At 35.4% G+C, this 19,120-nt stretch overlaps 1 protein-coding gene and 1 long non-coding RNA gene across 2 annotated transcripts in view; one reads left to right on the top strand and one right to left on the bottom strand.

Moving 5' to 3' along the window:
- MCMDC2 (minichromosome maintenance domain containing 2) overlaps positions 1-14,261 on the top strand; it is a 34,608-nt gene extending 20,347 nt beyond the window's left edge. Inside the window, exons 10-14 of the mRNA XM_081266790.1 lie at positions 4-170; positions 835-1,014; positions 4,376-4,518; positions 7,924-8,033; positions 13,808-14,261. Of these exons, the coding sequence (XP_081122916.1) occupies positions 4-170; positions 835-1,014; positions 4,376-4,518; positions 7,924-8,033; positions 13,808-13,974 (767 nt within the window). The 3' untranslated portion in view covers positions 13,975-14,261. The remainder of the gene's footprint in view (positions 1-3; positions 171-834; positions 1,015-4,375; positions 4,519-7,923; positions 8,034-13,807) is intronic.
- Positions 14,262-16,289: 2,028 nt separating this feature from the next.
- Positions 16,290-18,914, bottom strand: LOC308633769. The gene is made up of 4 exons (XR_014018858.1): positions 18,782-18,914; positions 17,044-17,171; positions 16,729-16,787; positions 16,290-16,407 (listed from the first exon to the last, which is right to left on the bottom strand). It is a non-coding gene; the product is annotated as an uncharacterized lncRNA (long non-coding RNA).
- Between the last annotated feature and the right edge of the window lie 206 nt (positions 18,915-19,120).

Genomic DNA, 19,120 nt, shown 5'->3' with positions numbered 1-19,120 from the left:
TAGTTCTGGAGAGCAGAAGCATTACAGTATACATCCCAGGAAAGAAGTTTGGGGATGATATTGATCAACAAATGACTTTTCCAGTTCAGTGCAGTTTTTGGTCTTTTGTTGATATGGATTCATCTTCAAGGAGAAATACACAGAAAAACAACACTCTAATTGGTCAGATGGTAAGGTATATACTTAATTGTTAGAATGTCATTCAGGGAATTTTGTTGCAGATTTTAATATATCATATTTCTTCTTCTTTTTTTTTTATTGTGGTGCTGGGGATTGAACCTAGGGCCTTATGCATGCAAGGCAAGCACTCTATAAACTAAGCTATATCCCCAGTCCTTGATATATCTTCTTAATGTTTTGTTATTAACCCATTTTTATATCAGGTTTTATAAACAATAATAACCCAATTGTTTAAATTTTTATTTTTAATTTTTTTTTGGTGTGTGTGTGTGTGTGTGTGTTGTGCTGGGAATTAAACCCAGGGGCTCATGCATGCCAGACTAGTGCTCTACAATGGAGTACATCCCCATCCCTGATTTTAGGATTTTTTTAGTCATGCAAATCAGATGTCTTCTTAGTAGAAATTTGAATCAGTAACTGGAAAGTCTTTAATAATGTGTAAGATAATACTCAATGAAGAGCTTTATTTAAAAAAATAAAACTCTTTACAAGTTCCCAGGCTATTTACATATTGCTTTAAATTGTAATTGATAAAATATTTGACATTTTGAACAATAAATTATATATAATAATCAATTTATAATTAATTATTTCCAAATTGTGAAAATTCTGTAGCTTACTGTCTGCCTGTTGTTACCTTTTGGTTTGATGTAGGATTGCAGCTTGATTCCAGCTAACCTTGTAGAGACATTCGGATTACTAATTAACTGCAATGAATCATCTCCTTGCCACCCACATTTTCCTACTGTGCAACATACTTTAAAGAAAGCTATTGATCCTGAAGGGCTATTTTATTTTGCTTCTAAACAGTTCACAACTGAAGATTTTGAAAAGGTAAAGGTAGATACAATGGTTATCCAGAATGCATGTATTAACATTTCCAACTTTAATAGAAGTCTTTTTGAGCATTCTTCATGTAGGATTCTTTTATTCCAAGTGCTTCCAGATTTTAAACACTTTAAGGCCATTTATAGAAATCATTTAGGATTATGATTAAATAAACAACTATTTAAGGAAATAGATATTAAAATATTGAGTTTAAGCTGGGCACAGGACATGTGCCTGTAATCCTTGTTACTCAGGAAGTTGAGGCAGGAGGACTGCAAGGTCAAGGCCAACCTGGGAAAATAGCAAGACTCCATCTTAAAAAAAAAAAAAAAACACCCCAAATGTCTAAACTGTGGAAATTATTCTTTGAACCACTGTCCAAAATCACCAGGGCTTTGAAAAAATAAAAAACAGCCTTTCTACAGAAAATAAATAGCCTTTCTACAGAAAATAAATATATATATATTTATATATATAAATTATTTATATTTATTATACTTATATATAAATATGTATTTATATATAAGTATAATAAATATATATAAGTAGCCTTTCTACAGAAAATAAATATATATTTATATATATAAATTATTTATATTTATTATATTTATATATATAAATATATATATTTACACACTTTTTTTCACATTTTACAGACCATTCAAAGGGATTTCCCTCATATGAATATTTTCAGAATTCTTACTTTCAGTAATATGTAGTATGACTCACTAACCCATAATGTCCTAACATTATGAAAACATTTGTGGAATATTCAGAAAACTCAGGAGCAAATGATATAAATTTAGTAATCATTGTCATAGTTATTAAAGGCTTACAGATATCTATAACTTTTAACTGTTCAGAAATCTATTTATAGTAAAATATCTGGGCAGCACAGGTGATATTTGGCAGTGGAAACCTGGCTATTAAATTTTTTTTCTTCATACCTGTCTTCCCAGCATCTTGCCTGGGTAAAAGGCTAAAAGGCAAGGTGGACTTTAAAATGGATTAAAAACATTACTTGTTCACATAGACTAGAATAGAAAATGAATAATATTTATGATATAGTAAGGGTTTTTTTTTTCTTAGTACATAAGAATAGTTAGTTTCTTGGAATTGGGGCACTAGATATAGACCCAGAGAAATTTTTGCTTATTTTTTCCTGAAAAGTGACAAAACAAAAAACTACGGATTTATTAGTCAGGTATGTAATGAATACTTCACATATATTAGCCTATTTCTGTTCTTTTATATTCGCATAGAAATATAAAACTCTTTTTTTAAATTATTATTTAATTGACATAAAAACAAGATACATGAAACAATTAAGGAACAACTCAAGCTAAGCTGAGTGGTGCCAACTATAAGTATTTTGGAATTCAGAAATGAAAATATCAATGTAGAATGCAAGAGCTGGGAAAACTTCATGGAGGAGGCAGGACTTTAGTTGGGCCTTAAGAAAAAGTAAAATTTAAATGGCAGGAAGGATGTATATTTTAAATAAGAATCACAGTAGGTACAAAGACACAGAAGTTGAAATAAGTATGTATGGAAACTATGAGAAGATCAGCTTGACTAGTGTAAAAACTGAATTATGGATTCACAGGGATTTGGCAATTTACAGTAATCCAAGAAGCTCTCAGACAGAAGTTTAGTTGATTTGTCAGACTGTAACAAACAGTTTAGATGTTAGTAGACAAATAAAATGGTGAAAATAGGTTGTTTGCAAGACAAATCTGTCTACCACACAAATCAGAGTGGGTTTGTTGCAGTCTGGGCTCTCCTGAAGGCAGACTGCATGTTGAGAAGGCGGAGTTTAGTGTGCCAATGTGTTTTAGGGAGTTCTATCAATGAGGAAGGGATGAAGCCAGATTAGGCAGAGGGAGGAGTCAAGCTGCCATACAGGCCCAATGTTAGCTTCTGCTGGCCTACAAGGAACTCTGGAGCTAAGGTGACCAATCAGAGTTGTTTAGCTTTGGACAAACAGAGAGGAGCTTCATAATGCCTTCTTTACTTCTGTGTCAACCAGTTATATGATGTGACCTGTCCTAAGGCAATCCCTGAAGGAGATGTCAGCTAGAAGCTATTACTGACAGCATTTCCAATAGCTAGAGCAAGATATCCCCTAAGGGTCAATATAAGTGGTATATCATCGTGCCACCATGGGATAAAACTTAGGGATATTGATGTTATTAATTAATTAATATCAGTTGTATTATTATACAGTTATGAAGGCCTGGAGAGAATTGTAGTGCAAGGAGAATAAGGACAGGACACATCCATACAGGTTATTTCCAATCCAGGATATAGCTATATACTTTTTTAAAGAGGTTATATTTATTTATTTTTTTTAAGAGAGAGTGAGAGAGGGGGGAGAGAGAGAGAGAGAGAGAGAGAATTTTTAATATTTTATTTTTTAGTTCTCGCTACCGCTTGAGCCACATCCCCAGCCCAAGAGGTTATATTTAAAAATGCAAATATTATAGTTAATAGCAACCTTATTATAGTTATTTTTTTCCCTTTGGTTCTTGAATTGAAAAAGTAGAAAACAACTAGTATAGTGAAAAATTGGGAAATTATGCCATGAATAAGGACTTAATAAGGAACTGGGACTCAGAAATTAAAAAGAAAGAAAGGATGGAAGGGAAGGGGAGGGGAGGGGAGGGAGGGAGGAGGGAGGAAAGAAGGAAGGATAAAGACTCAGAGGGCCAGGATTATAGCTCAGTGGTAAAGAACCTGCCTCACATGTGTGAGACACTGGGTTCGAGCCTCAGCACTACATAAAAATAAATAAAATAAAGCTATTGTGTCCATCTACAACTAAAAAAAAAAAAATTAAAAAAAAAAAACTTAGAGAAAACAGTGGCAATCTTTGTGTTAAAGAATTATTCTCTATCTAAATCTTCCCGAATCTCCAGGGCCCACCATCACAGCAGTTAATGTAGTGCCTCCTTCACTTCAAATGTTCAGTTAAGTGTTCTTTAAAAGGAAGGAAGGGAAGTTAGAAAATTAAGTAGCTCTAGGGCCGGAAAAAGAAAGATATGTGGAAATAAACTGTCAAAGGAAACTATTCAAAAGAAAAATGAACTTCTGAGGGAGATGAGCCTTTCTCTCACTGAAAGACTAGTCAGTCTTTCAAATACATTATACTTGCACCATGAGGGAGATGATTCTAGATAAACTTTAATATTTTTTTCAAGCATAAGACTGATTTAAAGTGCCTAGTGACTTTGAGATGGCCTCAGATATTTACTTAATTTTTTAAAATATGCAAACTTCAAATTATAAAATACCAATAAACTTTGGATTTTTGTTATAGATTCTATAATAAAACTTGCATCTCTTAAATTTTTCACTTTTAATTTAGCTACTGGCTTTTGCAAAGAATTTGGATGTAGAATTCAGCTTGGAGGCAGAAAGAATGATTCATGGCTATTATCTAGCCAGTCGCAGAATCAGAACAGATTTTATATATGGATCAAAACTGTCAGCATCTGCATTAAAATATTTGTAGGTATTCAGTTCAAGATTTTAAAGACAGTATTGACTTTTAAGTGGTGTATTTAACTTATGTTATCCATTTAATTTGTTTCTCTCTTTGATCACTGATTGGTTGGTTTATAATATACCTTGTCCCAAAAGAATTTAAGAGGACTTAATAATTTATTTTTACTCATATGAACCTCTAATAATTCTTTTCACTAAGTTTATTTTAGTAGGTCCCTTGTATGATATGTGTCTGAGAAAAATATCAAATGATTTTTGTTTTTTTAAAATGTGGATATTTATAGTCTAAGTATTTTGTAGTAGGACCTAGAAGATTTCTTAAATATATTGTTCCTGTACTTTTAAATACTTTAATGGACTCATCTGTTACTGTTCCTTAAAATGTTAAAAAGTAATCTTTATTATAAAAGGAAGTACAGACATTATAAAGTCTAAAATGACAAGTATCCTAACTCTACCTATGCTTATAATCACTGTTATCCCAGAGATAGTCACTGTTGACAGTTTTTATGTATTCTTCCAGAAATTATCCATTCAAATGCTAGCATATACATAATATATAATTTAAATATGGTATGTAAAATATATTTTATTCAACTGTTATATATTTTAAAATTAATGTGTTAAGCAGGATGCAGTGGCACTCTCCTGTAATCCCAGCAGCTCAGGAGGCTGAGGCAGGAGGATCACAAGTTCAAAGCTAGCCTCAGCAACAGTGAGGTGCTAAACAACTCAGGGAGATCCTGTCTCTAAATAAAATGCAAAATAGGGCTGGGCATGTGATCGAATGCCCTGAGTTCAATCTCTGGGACCCCCCCAAATTAATATATTAAACATATATATAAGCTTATAAATATATACATCTATATTTTCATGTGGATAAATATACTTTTTTGCCCAAATAGAATCAGGAATATACAGAATTACCTTATTCCATTTTAATAGTTACATCATTAAATGTAACTTAATTGTGATGTGTGGACATTGTGATATGCTTTTACCATAATTTATATAGTCACCTTTCATTTGATACAATATTAAAGTATAATCTCCAGCGTGGTACAGTGGTACAGGTATGTAATCCCAGCAGCTCCAGGGGCTGAGGCAGGAGGATCGAGAGTTCAAAGCCAGCCCCAGCAACAGTGAGGTGCTAAGCAACTCAGTGAGACCCTGTCTCTGAAGAAAATACAAAATAGGGCTGGGGATGTGGCTCAGTAGTCAAATGCCCCTAAGTTCAATTCCCAGTACACCTCCTCCCCACCCCGCCAAAAAAAAAAGTATTATCTCCAACAAATTATAAGATGGATCAGGAATAAAATAATCCACTAAATGAATGAATGAATGAATAAATAAATAAATAAATAAACTTGTTATTGCTGTAGCATTAAATAAAACAGATGATGGGCTGGGGTTGTGGCTCACTGGCAGAGTGCTTGCCTAGCACATGTGAGGCACTGTGTTCGATTCTCAGCACCACATTAAAATAAATAAATAGATAAATAAAATAAAGGTATTGTGTCCATTTATAACTAAAAATATTTAATAAAAAACAGATGAAAAACTGTCAGGAAAGATCAAGAAGAGGTCTATGATACGTTTAGTTAATTTGTTTCAGCTGTATCTTCAAACAGCTGAAAAATGCAAAAGATAAGCCTAGGTAGAAATCAACTCTCTGATGAACTTTTTTTTTTGGTACTGGGAATTGAACTTGGGGCACTCAACCATTGAGCCACATCCCTAGCCCTATTTTGTATTTTTTTTAGAGACAGGGTCTCACAGAGTTGCTTAGCACCTCACTGTTACTGAGGCTGGCTTTGAACTCGTGATCCTCCTGTCTCAGTCTCCTGAGCCACTGGGATTACAGGCATGTGCCACTGAGCCTGGCTAAACATTTTTAAAATAACAACCAATTACAAAGTGCTTTCCATTTTATGAAGTAATATTTAAAATACTCAGATCAAATTGTATTGCTTTAAACTTCTAAAAGTCCTGTTTCCTCACAAGGAGGGTAGCCAGGATGGTGAAGGGCTGAAAATTATGTCTCATGACTTACTATTTTTTTCATTATTTTCCTGACACTGGGGATCAAACCCCACTCTACTACTGAGCTACAACCCCAACCCTTATGACAGTAAAGGTACTAGGAATATATAACTTGGAAAAAAGAAAACATGGGGCAACTACAAAAGTTACATGAATATTTTAAAAATATTTTTTTTTTGTTGATAGACCTTTTTTATTGGTTGCTCAAAACATTACAATGCTCTTGACATATCATATTTAAAAAGAGTTTTACTTATATGTGGTGCTGAGAATCAAACCCAGAGCCTCACACATCCCAGGCAAGTGCACACTACCACTGAGTAACAGCCCCAGCCCAGTTACATGAATATTTGAAGGGCCATCACATGTGAGAGGTATTATGCTTGTTCCATAGTTTAAAAAGATAGAATAAGAGACCAGTGACAATTGCATTGAAACCAATTTCACTTTAGATGTATGTAAGCTTTGTAGGTTAGTTGCAAAACTTTCAAATGCCTTTACTTAGTATTCTTGTTTTATAGTTGAATTCCAAAACATTCTCATAAGTCAATTTATATAAAATCACATGGCTAGAAAATTCTAGAGAAACAGCATAGGTTTTCTGATTCTTAAGTCCAAGAGTCATTCAGTTATATTACATCATCTAATGAAAGCTTAAGGGAGATCTTCCAGATAATAGAAGCTGGTTAAATTTTTTAAAATAGAGGAAAAGATTGCCTCATGAAACAGTAAATGCTAGAAGTTTAAGAAACTGGATAATGAGTAGTCCAGGATGTTTTAGAGAAAATTCACTTATCTGATAGGAATTTGAAATTTGAATTCAGAGATCCTTTCCACTTTTGAAATTGCAAGATTATACAAAGACATCAGACAGATGAAGAACTAGATGAAAACATTAAGGATGTGTCTTAAAGATATTTAGTTAGGTTTACTTTCCCAACTACATATTTATCTGAACAGAACTTAAGTTGTAGTAGCTGGGTGGAATGATGAGGAGCAGCTAGGATAGAAACCATTCTTTGATCGTAAGTGAGGATACTTGCTTGTCCTGGAATAGTCTATAAATAATAGTCTATTAAAATATTCTAAAAAGATCTACAATTTTTAAAGTAAGAATATGTTGTTCTTGGGGATGCGGATGTAGCTCAAGTAGTAGCCGAGCATGCGTGAGGCACTGGGTTCGATTCTCAGCACCACATAAAAATAAAATAAAGATAAAAAAAAAAAGAACATAGTGTTAAAAAAAAAAAAGAATATGTTGTTCTTTCATCTGTGTGGTCATATTCTTATGTGTCTTGTTTATTTCTACCAAAATATATTTTTGTAATATCAACATATTTTACTGGCATCAATTTTGTTTCTTAGAGTTTCCTTATCTGAAGCCCATGCACGACTGAATTTAAGGAATAAAGTGCTCAAAGAAGATGTACTAATTGCAGCTTTATTATTTGAAACATCTCTCACATTGAAATATGGTAATGTATTAAATTATTATATTTTTAAATTGTTAGATTTTTTAATTTTTTTTTAATTTAATATTTATTTTTTAGTTTTCGGTGGACACAACATCTTTGTATGTGATGCTGAGGATCGAACCCGGGCCGCACGCATGCCAGGCGAGCGCGCTACCGCTTGAGCCACATCCCCAGCCCTGTATTAAATTATTAATGATCTCTACAGATAAATTTTATTTAAACTTCAGTATTCTTCATTTATTAAATTGTTAAATATATTTTAAACATTAGTTCCTTATTATGCATGAGTGCGTCAATACTTGAACTTTGGTGCTGCTTAAAGAATTCTAGGGGGGAAGGAGTACTTATTAATACAAGACATGAAATGAATTAAGTTTATATACAAACCAGATTTGGAGGCACATGCCTGTAATCCCAGCAATTTGGGAGGCAAGCCTGAGGCAAAAGGATCAAAAAGTTGGAGGCCAACCTTCGAAATTTAGCCAGACCCTGTCTCAGAAATAAAAAAAAGAAAAAGGGCTAGGGCTGTACTTCAGTGGTAGTGTCCCTGGGTTCAATCCAGTACTGCAAAAATGAATTTTAAAAATAATAAACAAAATAAATAATAAGATAAATAAAACATGCAACATTTGCCAAGCAGTCCCCCACAGTGGAGTTAGGCACATAGCCAAAATAACCACCTTCTCTGAATTGGAAAATTTAATACTGACTACTGCACTTAATCATTTGAAATGAATGGCAATTACTATGTTTTTGCTCTTAAAATTACAAAAGAGCTCTTAAGGATAAGTAAAGTTATTCTCACAAAGTTTTTGTGAATTAGATATTAATAGTGATGAGAGATATAATGCTTCAAACCAGATTTTTGTTCCAGTCCTGGGACTTGAAAGTATTAATAGTAGTAGCTTTGCTGTGGATGTTTAGTGTTCAAATTTGCTTTAAATAGCTGGGCATGGTGGCAAGTCCTATAATCCCAGCAACTCAGGAGGCTGAGACAGGAAGATTTCAATCAAGTTCAAGACCAGCCTCAGCAACTTAGCAAGGTCCATATCAAAATAAAAAACAGGAAGGGCTGGGGATATAGTTCAGTGGTTAAGTACCCCTGGATACAATTCCTGATACCAAAATAAACAAACAAACATAAATTTACTTTACATTATATTTATATTGCATTAATTTCCAAATTAATTCCAAAGATCCATTAAAATGTTACAAACTGTTTTATAATTGTCTAAATCAAAATTCTTTTTTAAAAATATTTTTTTAGACATTGATGGGCCTTTATTTTGTTCATGTATTCATATGCGGTACTCAGAATCGAACCCAGTGCCTCACACATGCTAAGCAAGTACTCTACCACTGAGACACAATCCCAGCTCCTAAATCAAGTATTCTTTACCTGGGATCCATGGATGCTTGGAATCCTAGAGCCTTGCTGATCCTTAAGTTATATACAAATTTGGGTATGTGTGCCCCTTTCTAGGAAGAGATTTTAAGTTTTATTAAGTGTGCCTTAGAGATTCATGACTGCCAGAAAGACTGTCATTCTGAATTTGGTTTTATTAACCAAAAGATAGAAAAACTGGTTCCCAACCAATACTAAATAATAGGAAGGATATGTAAATATTTTTAATTTGCTTTATCTTTACATTCTTCTTTTAATCTCTATTTAAGATAATATTTCATCAAATCCAAGAAACATTATTTTATCTATCATTAAGGGAAAAAATGCTGCAAACTTTGCCATCAACTGTTACGTCACATCTGAGTTTCAGTGATAAAACAAAGTATGATGGTGCATACCTGAAATGCCAGCAGCTTAGAAGGATGAAACAGGAGGATTTTGAGTTCATGAGGCCCGAAGCAATTTAGCAAGACCCTGTCTCAAAATAAAATATAAAAAGGGCTGTAGATTTGGCTTAGTGGTCGAGTGCCCCTGGGTTCAATCCCTGATACAAAAAGAAAACAATCAAAACAAAAAAGTAAGTCTGTGAATTTAAAAACGATGGTTGAAAGGGCTGAAAATGTACCTCAGTGGTAGAGTGTTTGCCTAACAGGTGCAAGACCCTGGGTTTAATCCTCAGTTCTTGGAAGAAAAAAAAAAAAAACACTTAAAAACTAAGGTTTGAATAACTATGATTTTATAATATTAAGAATTCCTGTAGTAGAATGACAGAATATTTTTACTTTGTGACTATTTTGTCAAGACTTCCATGAAGGAGCTGGAGTTATGACTCAGCAGTAGAGTGCTCGTCTAGCACACGTGAGGCCCTGGGTTCAATCCTCAGCACCACATAAAAATAAAATAAAGATATTGTGTCCAACTACAACTAAAATATTTTTTAAAAACCCAGACTTCCATGAAGGGGCTGGGTTGGTGGCTCAGTGGTAGACCACTTGCCTAGCATGTGTGAGGCACTGGGTTTCATTCTTAGCACCACATATAAGTAAAATCTTAGGTCTATTGACAACTAAAAAATTAAAAAAAAAAAAAAAAAAGCATTTGAAGGAATCAAAACTATGTGAAAAAAATTTTACTTTTGTTTTCATAATGACTTTCAGTTAGATATATAATTTTAAATCTTAATGTTAAGAGATTATTAAATATTACTTTAAACACAGAGGAAAATGATTCCAAGGGATGATTTTCTTAGGTAGAATTGACATGAGAATAGGCAGTCTTTATACAAAGCCACACTTGGGTTTCCTCGTGTGTTCCTAGTGTATGTTACCTTATTAATTTACTCTTTTTATATTATTTGTATACTATAAAGTAAAACTATGATGGTATTTTGAGATAAATGATAAATTTAAGGATTGATATATTAAAATTAGTATGTTATGTGCTGTTATGCTTTGTAATTATCATTATATGAATTCAATATTCATAATTATTTTGTGCATCAACCAATTTTTGTTGTCGTTTTTTGTACCAAGGATTGAACTCAGGGGTACTTGACCACTGAACCACATCCCCAGCCCTATTTTGTATTTTATTTAGAGACAGGGTCTCACTGAATTACTTTAGTGCCTCACTGTTGCCTCAGCTGGCTTTGAACTTGCACTTCTCCTGTGTCAGCCTCCCATGCTGGGATTACAGGCATGAGCCACCGTGCCTGGCAACAATTTTTTTTTAATATTTTTTTTAGCTGTATAAAATATTTTTAGATGGACACAATACTTTTATTTTTTTATTTGTTTATTTTTATGTGGTGCCGAGGATAGAACCCAGTACCTCACACATGCTAGGCAAGAGCTCTACCACTGAGCCACAACCCTTGCCCCTCAACAAATATTTGATTGACAACTAGGTAATAGGTCCCCGATATACAGTGGTGAAAAAATAGACAGTCTATACTCAGTTGTAGTCTACAGCCTAGTGAGAGAACAAATATTAAAAGGTTAACATACTGGGATTGGGGCTGTAGCTCAGTGGCAGAGTTCTTGCCTAGCACGTGTGAGGCACTGAGTTTGATCCTCAGCACTGCATTAAAAAATAAACAAAATAAAGGCATACAGTCCATCTACAATTACAAAAAAAAAATTATAAAAAATGTAAATATACTAATATATAATACAAATTGAGATGGAGGAAAATATACAGGCTGTTATAAGCAAGAATAATAAAAGGGGGGCTGGGGTTGTGGCTCAGTGGTAAAGCACTCACCTAGCAAGTATGAGGCACTGGGTTCAATCCTCAGCATGACATAAAAATAAATAAACAAAAAAAGAGATATTGTGTCCATCTACAATTAAAAAAATTTTTAAAAAAAATGATAAAAGGGAGGGGCTGGGGATGTGGCTCAAGCGGTAGCGCGCTCGCCTGGCATGCGTGCAGCCCAGGTTCGATCCTCAGCACCACATACAAACAAAAGATGTTGTGTCCACCGAAAACTAAAAGGAAAAAAAAAAAAATATATATATATATATATATATATATATATATTAAAATTCTCTCTAAGAAAATAAAATAAATAAAAGGGACTGATTTTGACTGGATTTTAGGGTGACATCTTTAAGGAGGTAATAGTTATTTAACTTGAAGGATAAGAAATCCAGATAGAGGGAAACTATATTGTGTAGGTACTTTTCAAGAAAATGAAAGAGGGCCAGGCTAGGACTAGTTACTGTAAAGCCTCACACACTTGTGGTAGAAAATTGGGTTTCTATTCCAAGTATAACAGGAAACAGAAACCTAATATGATCAATTATATATAAGTATCATTGTCTATATTGGATCTAAAGAATGGATTGGAGAGGGTAAAGGGTGGAAAAAGATGTTAGGAAATTATTGTCATAGTCCAGGCAATTGATAATAGGAGCTTTGATTAGGTGGAAGCAGTAGAAATGGAAAGTATTGGGTTAGAGATACATTTTGGATACAAAAAACAATAGGTTTTGCTCATGAACTAGAGCTAGAGTTGGGTGCAGGAGTAGAGAGGGAAAGGGAGGAATTAAGGAAAATTCCTAAGTTTCTGCCTTGAGCAACCAGGTACCAAGACTGGGAATAAAAGAGATTGGGAGAAAAATCAAATTATAGTAAGTTTCTGATATTCTACAGAGAAATCAATACACAAACTGGAACTTAGGACAGTTCTAACCTAGAAATATAATTTAGCAACCATCAGCATAGAGATGGTATTCAAAGCCAAGAAGTGGATGAAATCACCTTAGAGGGACTAAAGTGAATTCCAATATTCAGAAATGGGGTCGACGAAAGTGAACAAAGATAGAACCAGTAGCTAGAATGTAGGAAGAAAATGAAGTGTGTTACAGAAGCCAAAAGAGGGCTTCCAAAGGGAACAGATTGGCCAATTGTATCATAGCCTATTAAGATTTGATAATCCAGAGGTTGGTGGGTGGCCATGATCAAAACTATTTAGAGAGCTGTTGAGTGGGAATAGATATGGAAATAGCACAGAGAACTTTGAGATGCTGACTATGAAGACAAGCAAAGAAACTGAGCATTAGCTGAAGAAGAATGTGGGGTCTGAAAAGGGATTATTATCTTTTTAATACATAAGGTATTAAATCATATGATATGCAGTAATACTACAAAGATGACAATTCGAGGCTTGGTGGTACACACCCATAGTATAAGACCATGCTGAACAACATAGCAAGACCCCATCCATGCATGATGGTGTACACCTATAATTCCAGCAGCTTAGGAGGCTGAGGCAGAATCTCAAATTCAAAACCAGCTTTAGCAATTTAGTGAGACTGTAAGCAACCTAGTAAGACTGTGTCTCAAAAAAAATTTTTAAAGGGGGAGAGGGTTGGGGATGACTCAGTGGCTAAGCACCCGAGTTCAACTCTGGTACCAAAATAGAAAAAAAATTAAAAAAAAAAAAAAAAAAAGGATGTTGGGGGTAGGATGAAATTGAAGGAATTAAATCCTTAAAAAATAGGAGAGGGATCAGTCAGATCCAGAGCACATTAAGGAACTAGACTCAATACAGGTCACTTGTTCAATTTGAAAAGAAAATGGATAATCAGGTAGGTTTGTAGATTTGGGGCTTCTGTTTATTCTCCAGTGCATCATATTGGTATTCAAAAAAACAAGATTTCAATGATTAAAGTGCTTGCCTAGCACGTGAGAGGCACTGGGTTTGATTCTGAGCACCGCATATAAATAAATGAATAAAATTACGGTTCATCAACATCTAAAATATTTATTAAAAACTTTCATCATTTCAGTTGAAAATGAGTTGTTATTATTTAGCATTTTAAGGAATATTTCTCATTTATACTATATTTCCTTCTTCATTTAGGGGCCACTGTATTTTGTGTTGCTCCAAATGCAGTATTTCCCTTTGAACTGTACAACGAAGAGTACTTACAACAAAGGGATCTCTATCTGACTCAGTGCCAGAAACAGCTCCAACAGTTTATTGCCACATATGGACCGGGAACAGCTGTTTTCACTAACGATGAATAAGCAATTTGAGAAAAATTTCCTTTTGATTTCAACTTCAGCAATGGGAGAGTGTATTCGAGTAACTTTAAAGTAATGCTTCAGATAGTACTGTATACAGGAGTACATCAGAATGCCATTTAAAAAACAAACCATGGTCCCCACAAAAATCAGCTGCTACTGGGATATACACTAATCCAAACTTCTAAAACAAATTACCAAAATTTCAAATTTTAGGAGAGAAATGTGGATGATTAAGATGATGAAGTCACCAAAGAGAATCCTAAGTTTCTGGTTAGCCCAGTGTATGTGATAAAAAAAAAAAAAAAAGAACCTTACAATGTGAAAAATGGTTAACCTGGAATTCACTCTATTTGTCATAAGATGGCAATAACCTTATTTACAAAATTTTTAAAAAATATTTTTTTAGTTGTAGTTGGACACAATACCTTTATTTATTTTTATGCGTGCTGAGGATCGAACCCAGGGCCTCGCACATGCTGGGTGAGCGCTCTACCACTGAACCACAACCCCCAGCCCCCTACAAATTTTTTTAAAATATTATTTGCTTGTAATTTTTATTTTTTAAAATATTTTTAATTGTAGTTGCATAAAATATCTTTATTTATTTTTATGTGGTGCTGAGGATCGAACCCAGTGCCCCACATGTACAGGGCAAGCGCTCTACCACTGAGCCACAATCCCAACGCTCCCTACAAATTTTTAAGCCATTTTTTTTCCCTTATACTTGTGAACCTGGCGAATTGATTAACTAATTTGCATAACCTGAAGCTTCAAATTTAAGGCCTTTTTAGGGCTGGGGTTGTAGCTCAGTGGTAGGGCGCTTGCCTAGCATGCATAAGGCACTGGGTTTGAGTCTCAGTACCACACATAAAGGTCCATCAACAACTAAAAAAATTTTTTAATTAAGGCCTTTTCAGCTTATACACATATGCATTACATGAACATTGTCTTAGAAGCCCTAAATTTGGAGTCAGAAAAGCCTTTGAAATTTCTATATATAAATAACTGTGATAAAAAAAAAAAAAGTAACCAGAGAACAAGTTTGCCTCTAACTTTTAAGGTTCCCTAATGCAATGAAACCAATATGCAAATCCATTCTTCATTTTTATGTATTGTTGAAGTGAGGGCATGTCTCACTCCGTCTAGGCTGACCTCAAATACCAGAAGACATAATCCTCCTGTTTGCCAGCAGCCTGGCATTGAGTTACATTCTTTGACCATTTTGGTTTTTGTGACAAGGTCTCCTTGTCACCCAGGCTGGCCCTCAACTTCAGTAACTGCTACTCATTTTGCTCTGAATAAGTAGGGACAATAAAATCCTCCAATCCTTTTCAGTTCTAATTACTTCTACTTGCTGGGTGCACACCTCCAAGCAGCTCAGGAGGTTTAGGCAGGATTGAAAGTTCAAAGCCAGCTTTAGCAAAAGTGAGGTGCTAAGGAACTCAGTGAGACCCTTGTCTCTAAATACAAAATAGGGCTGAGGATATGGCTCTGTGGCCAAGTGCCCCAGAGTTCAATCCCCAATACCCACCCCCCAAGAAAAATTACTTCAACTCAAAGAATGAAGAATGTATCACACCAAGAGCCACCTTATTAACCAAGATCTAATTCTTCGAAACTGACAATCCAGGGCTGGGGTTGTGGCTCATTGGCAGAGCGTTTGCCTAGCACAGGTGAGGCATTGGTTGGAACCTAAGCACTTCATTAAAATAAATAAATAGATAGATAAGGGCATGCTGTCCATCTACAACTACAACAAATTGAAAAAAAAAAAAAAAACCTAAATCCAAAATCTCACAATCCAGAGCTTACTTAACCATACAGCTGGAGGGCTCCCTAACACACTATAGGAAGGCCATTCACTATGATTGAATACCAACCAGTGCCAGCAATATACAATGTTTTCAGTAAGCTAAGCTAGTTTTTAACAAAATATATAATTCTGTTGCTAACTAAGAGCCTTGTTTTGTGCCTTTTCATGTACTATATTTCACTTTTCTGGCTCTGTGGGGTGAGGCAAAGCCATACTGTTACCTTAGATCAATACAACTGTCTCAGCTTATAGGGAAAAAAAAGCAATTTTTAACTTATAAAAAGGAGTTCAGAAGATTCCAATCAGCCATTTTTCAGGCACCATAGCCATTACTATCTTCCCAGCTGCCTACAGTGACAGTCACTATCCACAGATGAGCTACTTAATTAACAATAACTATATCAAAGTATGTTAAAAAACAGAACTGATGAATGACTAGGAGGAAAAAACTATTTAAAAAGAAAACAATATTGCCAAGAGCAATTAAAAATTGTCACACATGTATTTTACCACATAATTTATTGTTTATTAATATCAAATAAAAATTTCATAGTTTGTTTCTATTTGTTTTCTTCATAAATTCTTTTTTTTTCCCTTTCACAACGTTGCATGCCACACCTCTGGAAAATAAGAAAGCAGCAGTGAAAATCACTTTTACCCAAATTCAGAAACTCAAGCTCAATATCCTCAAAAAAAAAAAAAAAAAAAAAATAATGCCGAGAAAAGGAAAACACACCCCAGATATGCAAAGGCAACTTAAAAAGAAACTGGTCCCAGTCTTTTGGAGTTCAAATGCTTCTGAGCCATCAAAATATGTGGTGCTTGAGGCTGGATTTAGCTCAGTTGGTAGAGCCTGCATGCACAAAGCCCTGGGTTCAATCCCCAGCACCACAAAAAAAAAAGAATAAGAAGAAAAAAGGTTGTGGTGAAGTCACACTTACTTGAGGCAAGGATGTATTTTTAAACACTACATCAAAAGGACTGGAGCATTCACTGATAGCTGCCTATATGCAGAAGAGAAAGAGAAAGAACATTTCACTCATTTCAACGAAAACAGTTTAATACTTCAGTAATTCACATAATCAATATATATTACTGGCACCTCAGTCTTAAAATTATTTCTTCAAAGAAAACCCTCAGCTGGGTAAACGGCAAAAATTTGTCATCACTGTGCCAGCAGTTAAATCGATCTATGTCAAGAATATATTACACATTTTGGTTTAGTTAGACTATCACAAAGAAAAAGAAAAGCACACACTATGGTACTATGTGTTACATGTCAAATGTGGTCCTACTCATTTTCTTCACTCATCTTCTATGACAAGTTTTGAAGAGCATTTATTCCAACCATCTTCATACATCTTCATGCCACTAGATGTTGTACCTAGAAACAAAAATATTCAATTGTGAATTCTCATACTTCTATTTGGCACCTTATGTGTGGCGAGAGTCCAATGAGAATTTCATTCTTGTCAGAAGCATAAACACAATCATATTTTACAAACTAGCTCTCAAGTCATAATTCCATAAATCCGATTCTTTACAAGCTAGAAATGTTGAGCAAGGGCAGGAAAATCTGCAGAAACTGTTTTTTAATAACTGTGGCAGCAGTATTGATTTTAAGACAGGATGGACTCTTGTGAGTATCAAAGCCATTGCTTTTCTGTCTCAAAGCTTGACAGGATGAACTATGAGCAAGGGTAAAGGTTAGATGTACAGAAAAAAAGTGTGCAGACCTTCATCTAAAAACATTACAACGGCAAATCTAGTAATTTTAGGGCAAGGATACCTATGTTGGCAAGTTGACTGAAAGTGCACTAAGTAGTGCTAAGGAATGGCCAGAGTCACAAATCATGTCCTACAGCACCCCAAGAGGATAAATCACTGAACCAGACAGCTACTGGAAATGATTTATGAAGACATGTAAAACTGGAACTTGCAAAACAATTTATCAATTTCAAGTCTTTGTTTCACACAATCAATATTAGAAAAACAATATAAACATGGTAAAGAATAGTTCCAAAATGAAAAATTGTTTAATTTACAAAGAGTAGGTAACTACATGCATTTTCAAAACTTAGCAAAGATCTAGAAATGCATGTTATTAACGAAATTGCAATCTTCATCACTCCCTCAAACAACAACAAAACACCCCAGACTCACAAAATTCCAGATGGTGAGTACCTGTGGGTGGAAGGCAGGAAGCAAACAGCAACTAGTGGGATATGTTTATGAATATTTAGCTTTTTAAAGAGGTAACATGTTTTTTCCTAAACTCCCAGCTGTAGACTGGAATCTTCTGTGTAATGTCCAGAAACACACATTTCCATGTAAACACAAGATCTATGTGTACAGTAGGCATTTTTGGCCCAAAGGCCTTCCATACTTCCACGTTCTGTTATCCAGCTTCAAAGCCTTTTATATTTACAAGGGCGATTCATGAACAAATGCCAGAATTCTACAAATACGTTGAGATCAGTGGTTAAGCGGCGCTTACTGCTTTTTCCAAACCCCTCGATTTTGTACGGTTAAGTGTCTTTAGCATTTAAAAGAAAATAATCTTTATAAAATGCCCCCTTAAGGAAAATGAAACCGCCCACTCAAGGGAGCCTGAAACCTCCAAAGTCGAGCTTTGCTGGTGATTAAGGAGATTCGGGCGAAGGTGCGGGGGTGGGGGAGTGGGGGGTTACGAAGCCGCTGGACGTTCCTTCCTCAACTCTCCCCGGTCACAGAAGACCCTTTCGAAACCGGTGTTTACTGTGGAATAATATCAATTAAGGCCCGCAGGTAGTTACTTATGAAACGCAACTACGCGAACCGCACGAAGGGAACTCTCCAGGCCACGTCCACAGGGAGGAGCGTTACCTCCTGCGCCCAGCCCGCGGCCGCAGAATGCTCGGTGCTCTCGGGTAAAGCACCGACGCGGCCGGCACCCACAGGGCGGAGGAACTTGGTACGGAAGAGAGGAGAGACTAAGATCCCGAGGACTCTCACCTCGAAGAACCCGGCACCGGGCCCACAGGCTCCTTCACCACCCGGCCACCACGGCGAAAGCACACCTCCCATTCTCCGCGGCTGCGCGGAAAAGGAAGAGCCGCGAAACCGCACAGCTCTTAGGGACCGGTCCTGGTCCCGCCCCTTCCGGCTCTGGGCCCCGCCCCTCCGTGGGGCTGTAGTGAGAGTAATGGAGGCAGTGCTTGTGCAGTCATGCAATCTGGGTGTCTCTGCAGGTGTTCAGCTGTGTAAGCTTTTATTGGGGGACTTTGTAACTTCCCTAGAGGCCTTTAAGGCCCATGAATACTTCAGCTAGGGCTATTATATTGAATATGCAAA

The sequence above is a fragment of the Spermophilus citellus genome (genome assembly GCF_964194105.1).
Source record: "Spermophilus citellus genome assembly, chromosome: 14".
NCBI classification, from domain to species: Eukaryota; Metazoa; Chordata; class Mammalia; order Rodentia; family Sciuridae; genus Spermophilus; species Spermophilus citellus.
The sequence above is the reverse complement of the archived record's forward strand: the minus strand, read 5'-3'. Positions and strand labels throughout refer to the sequence as shown.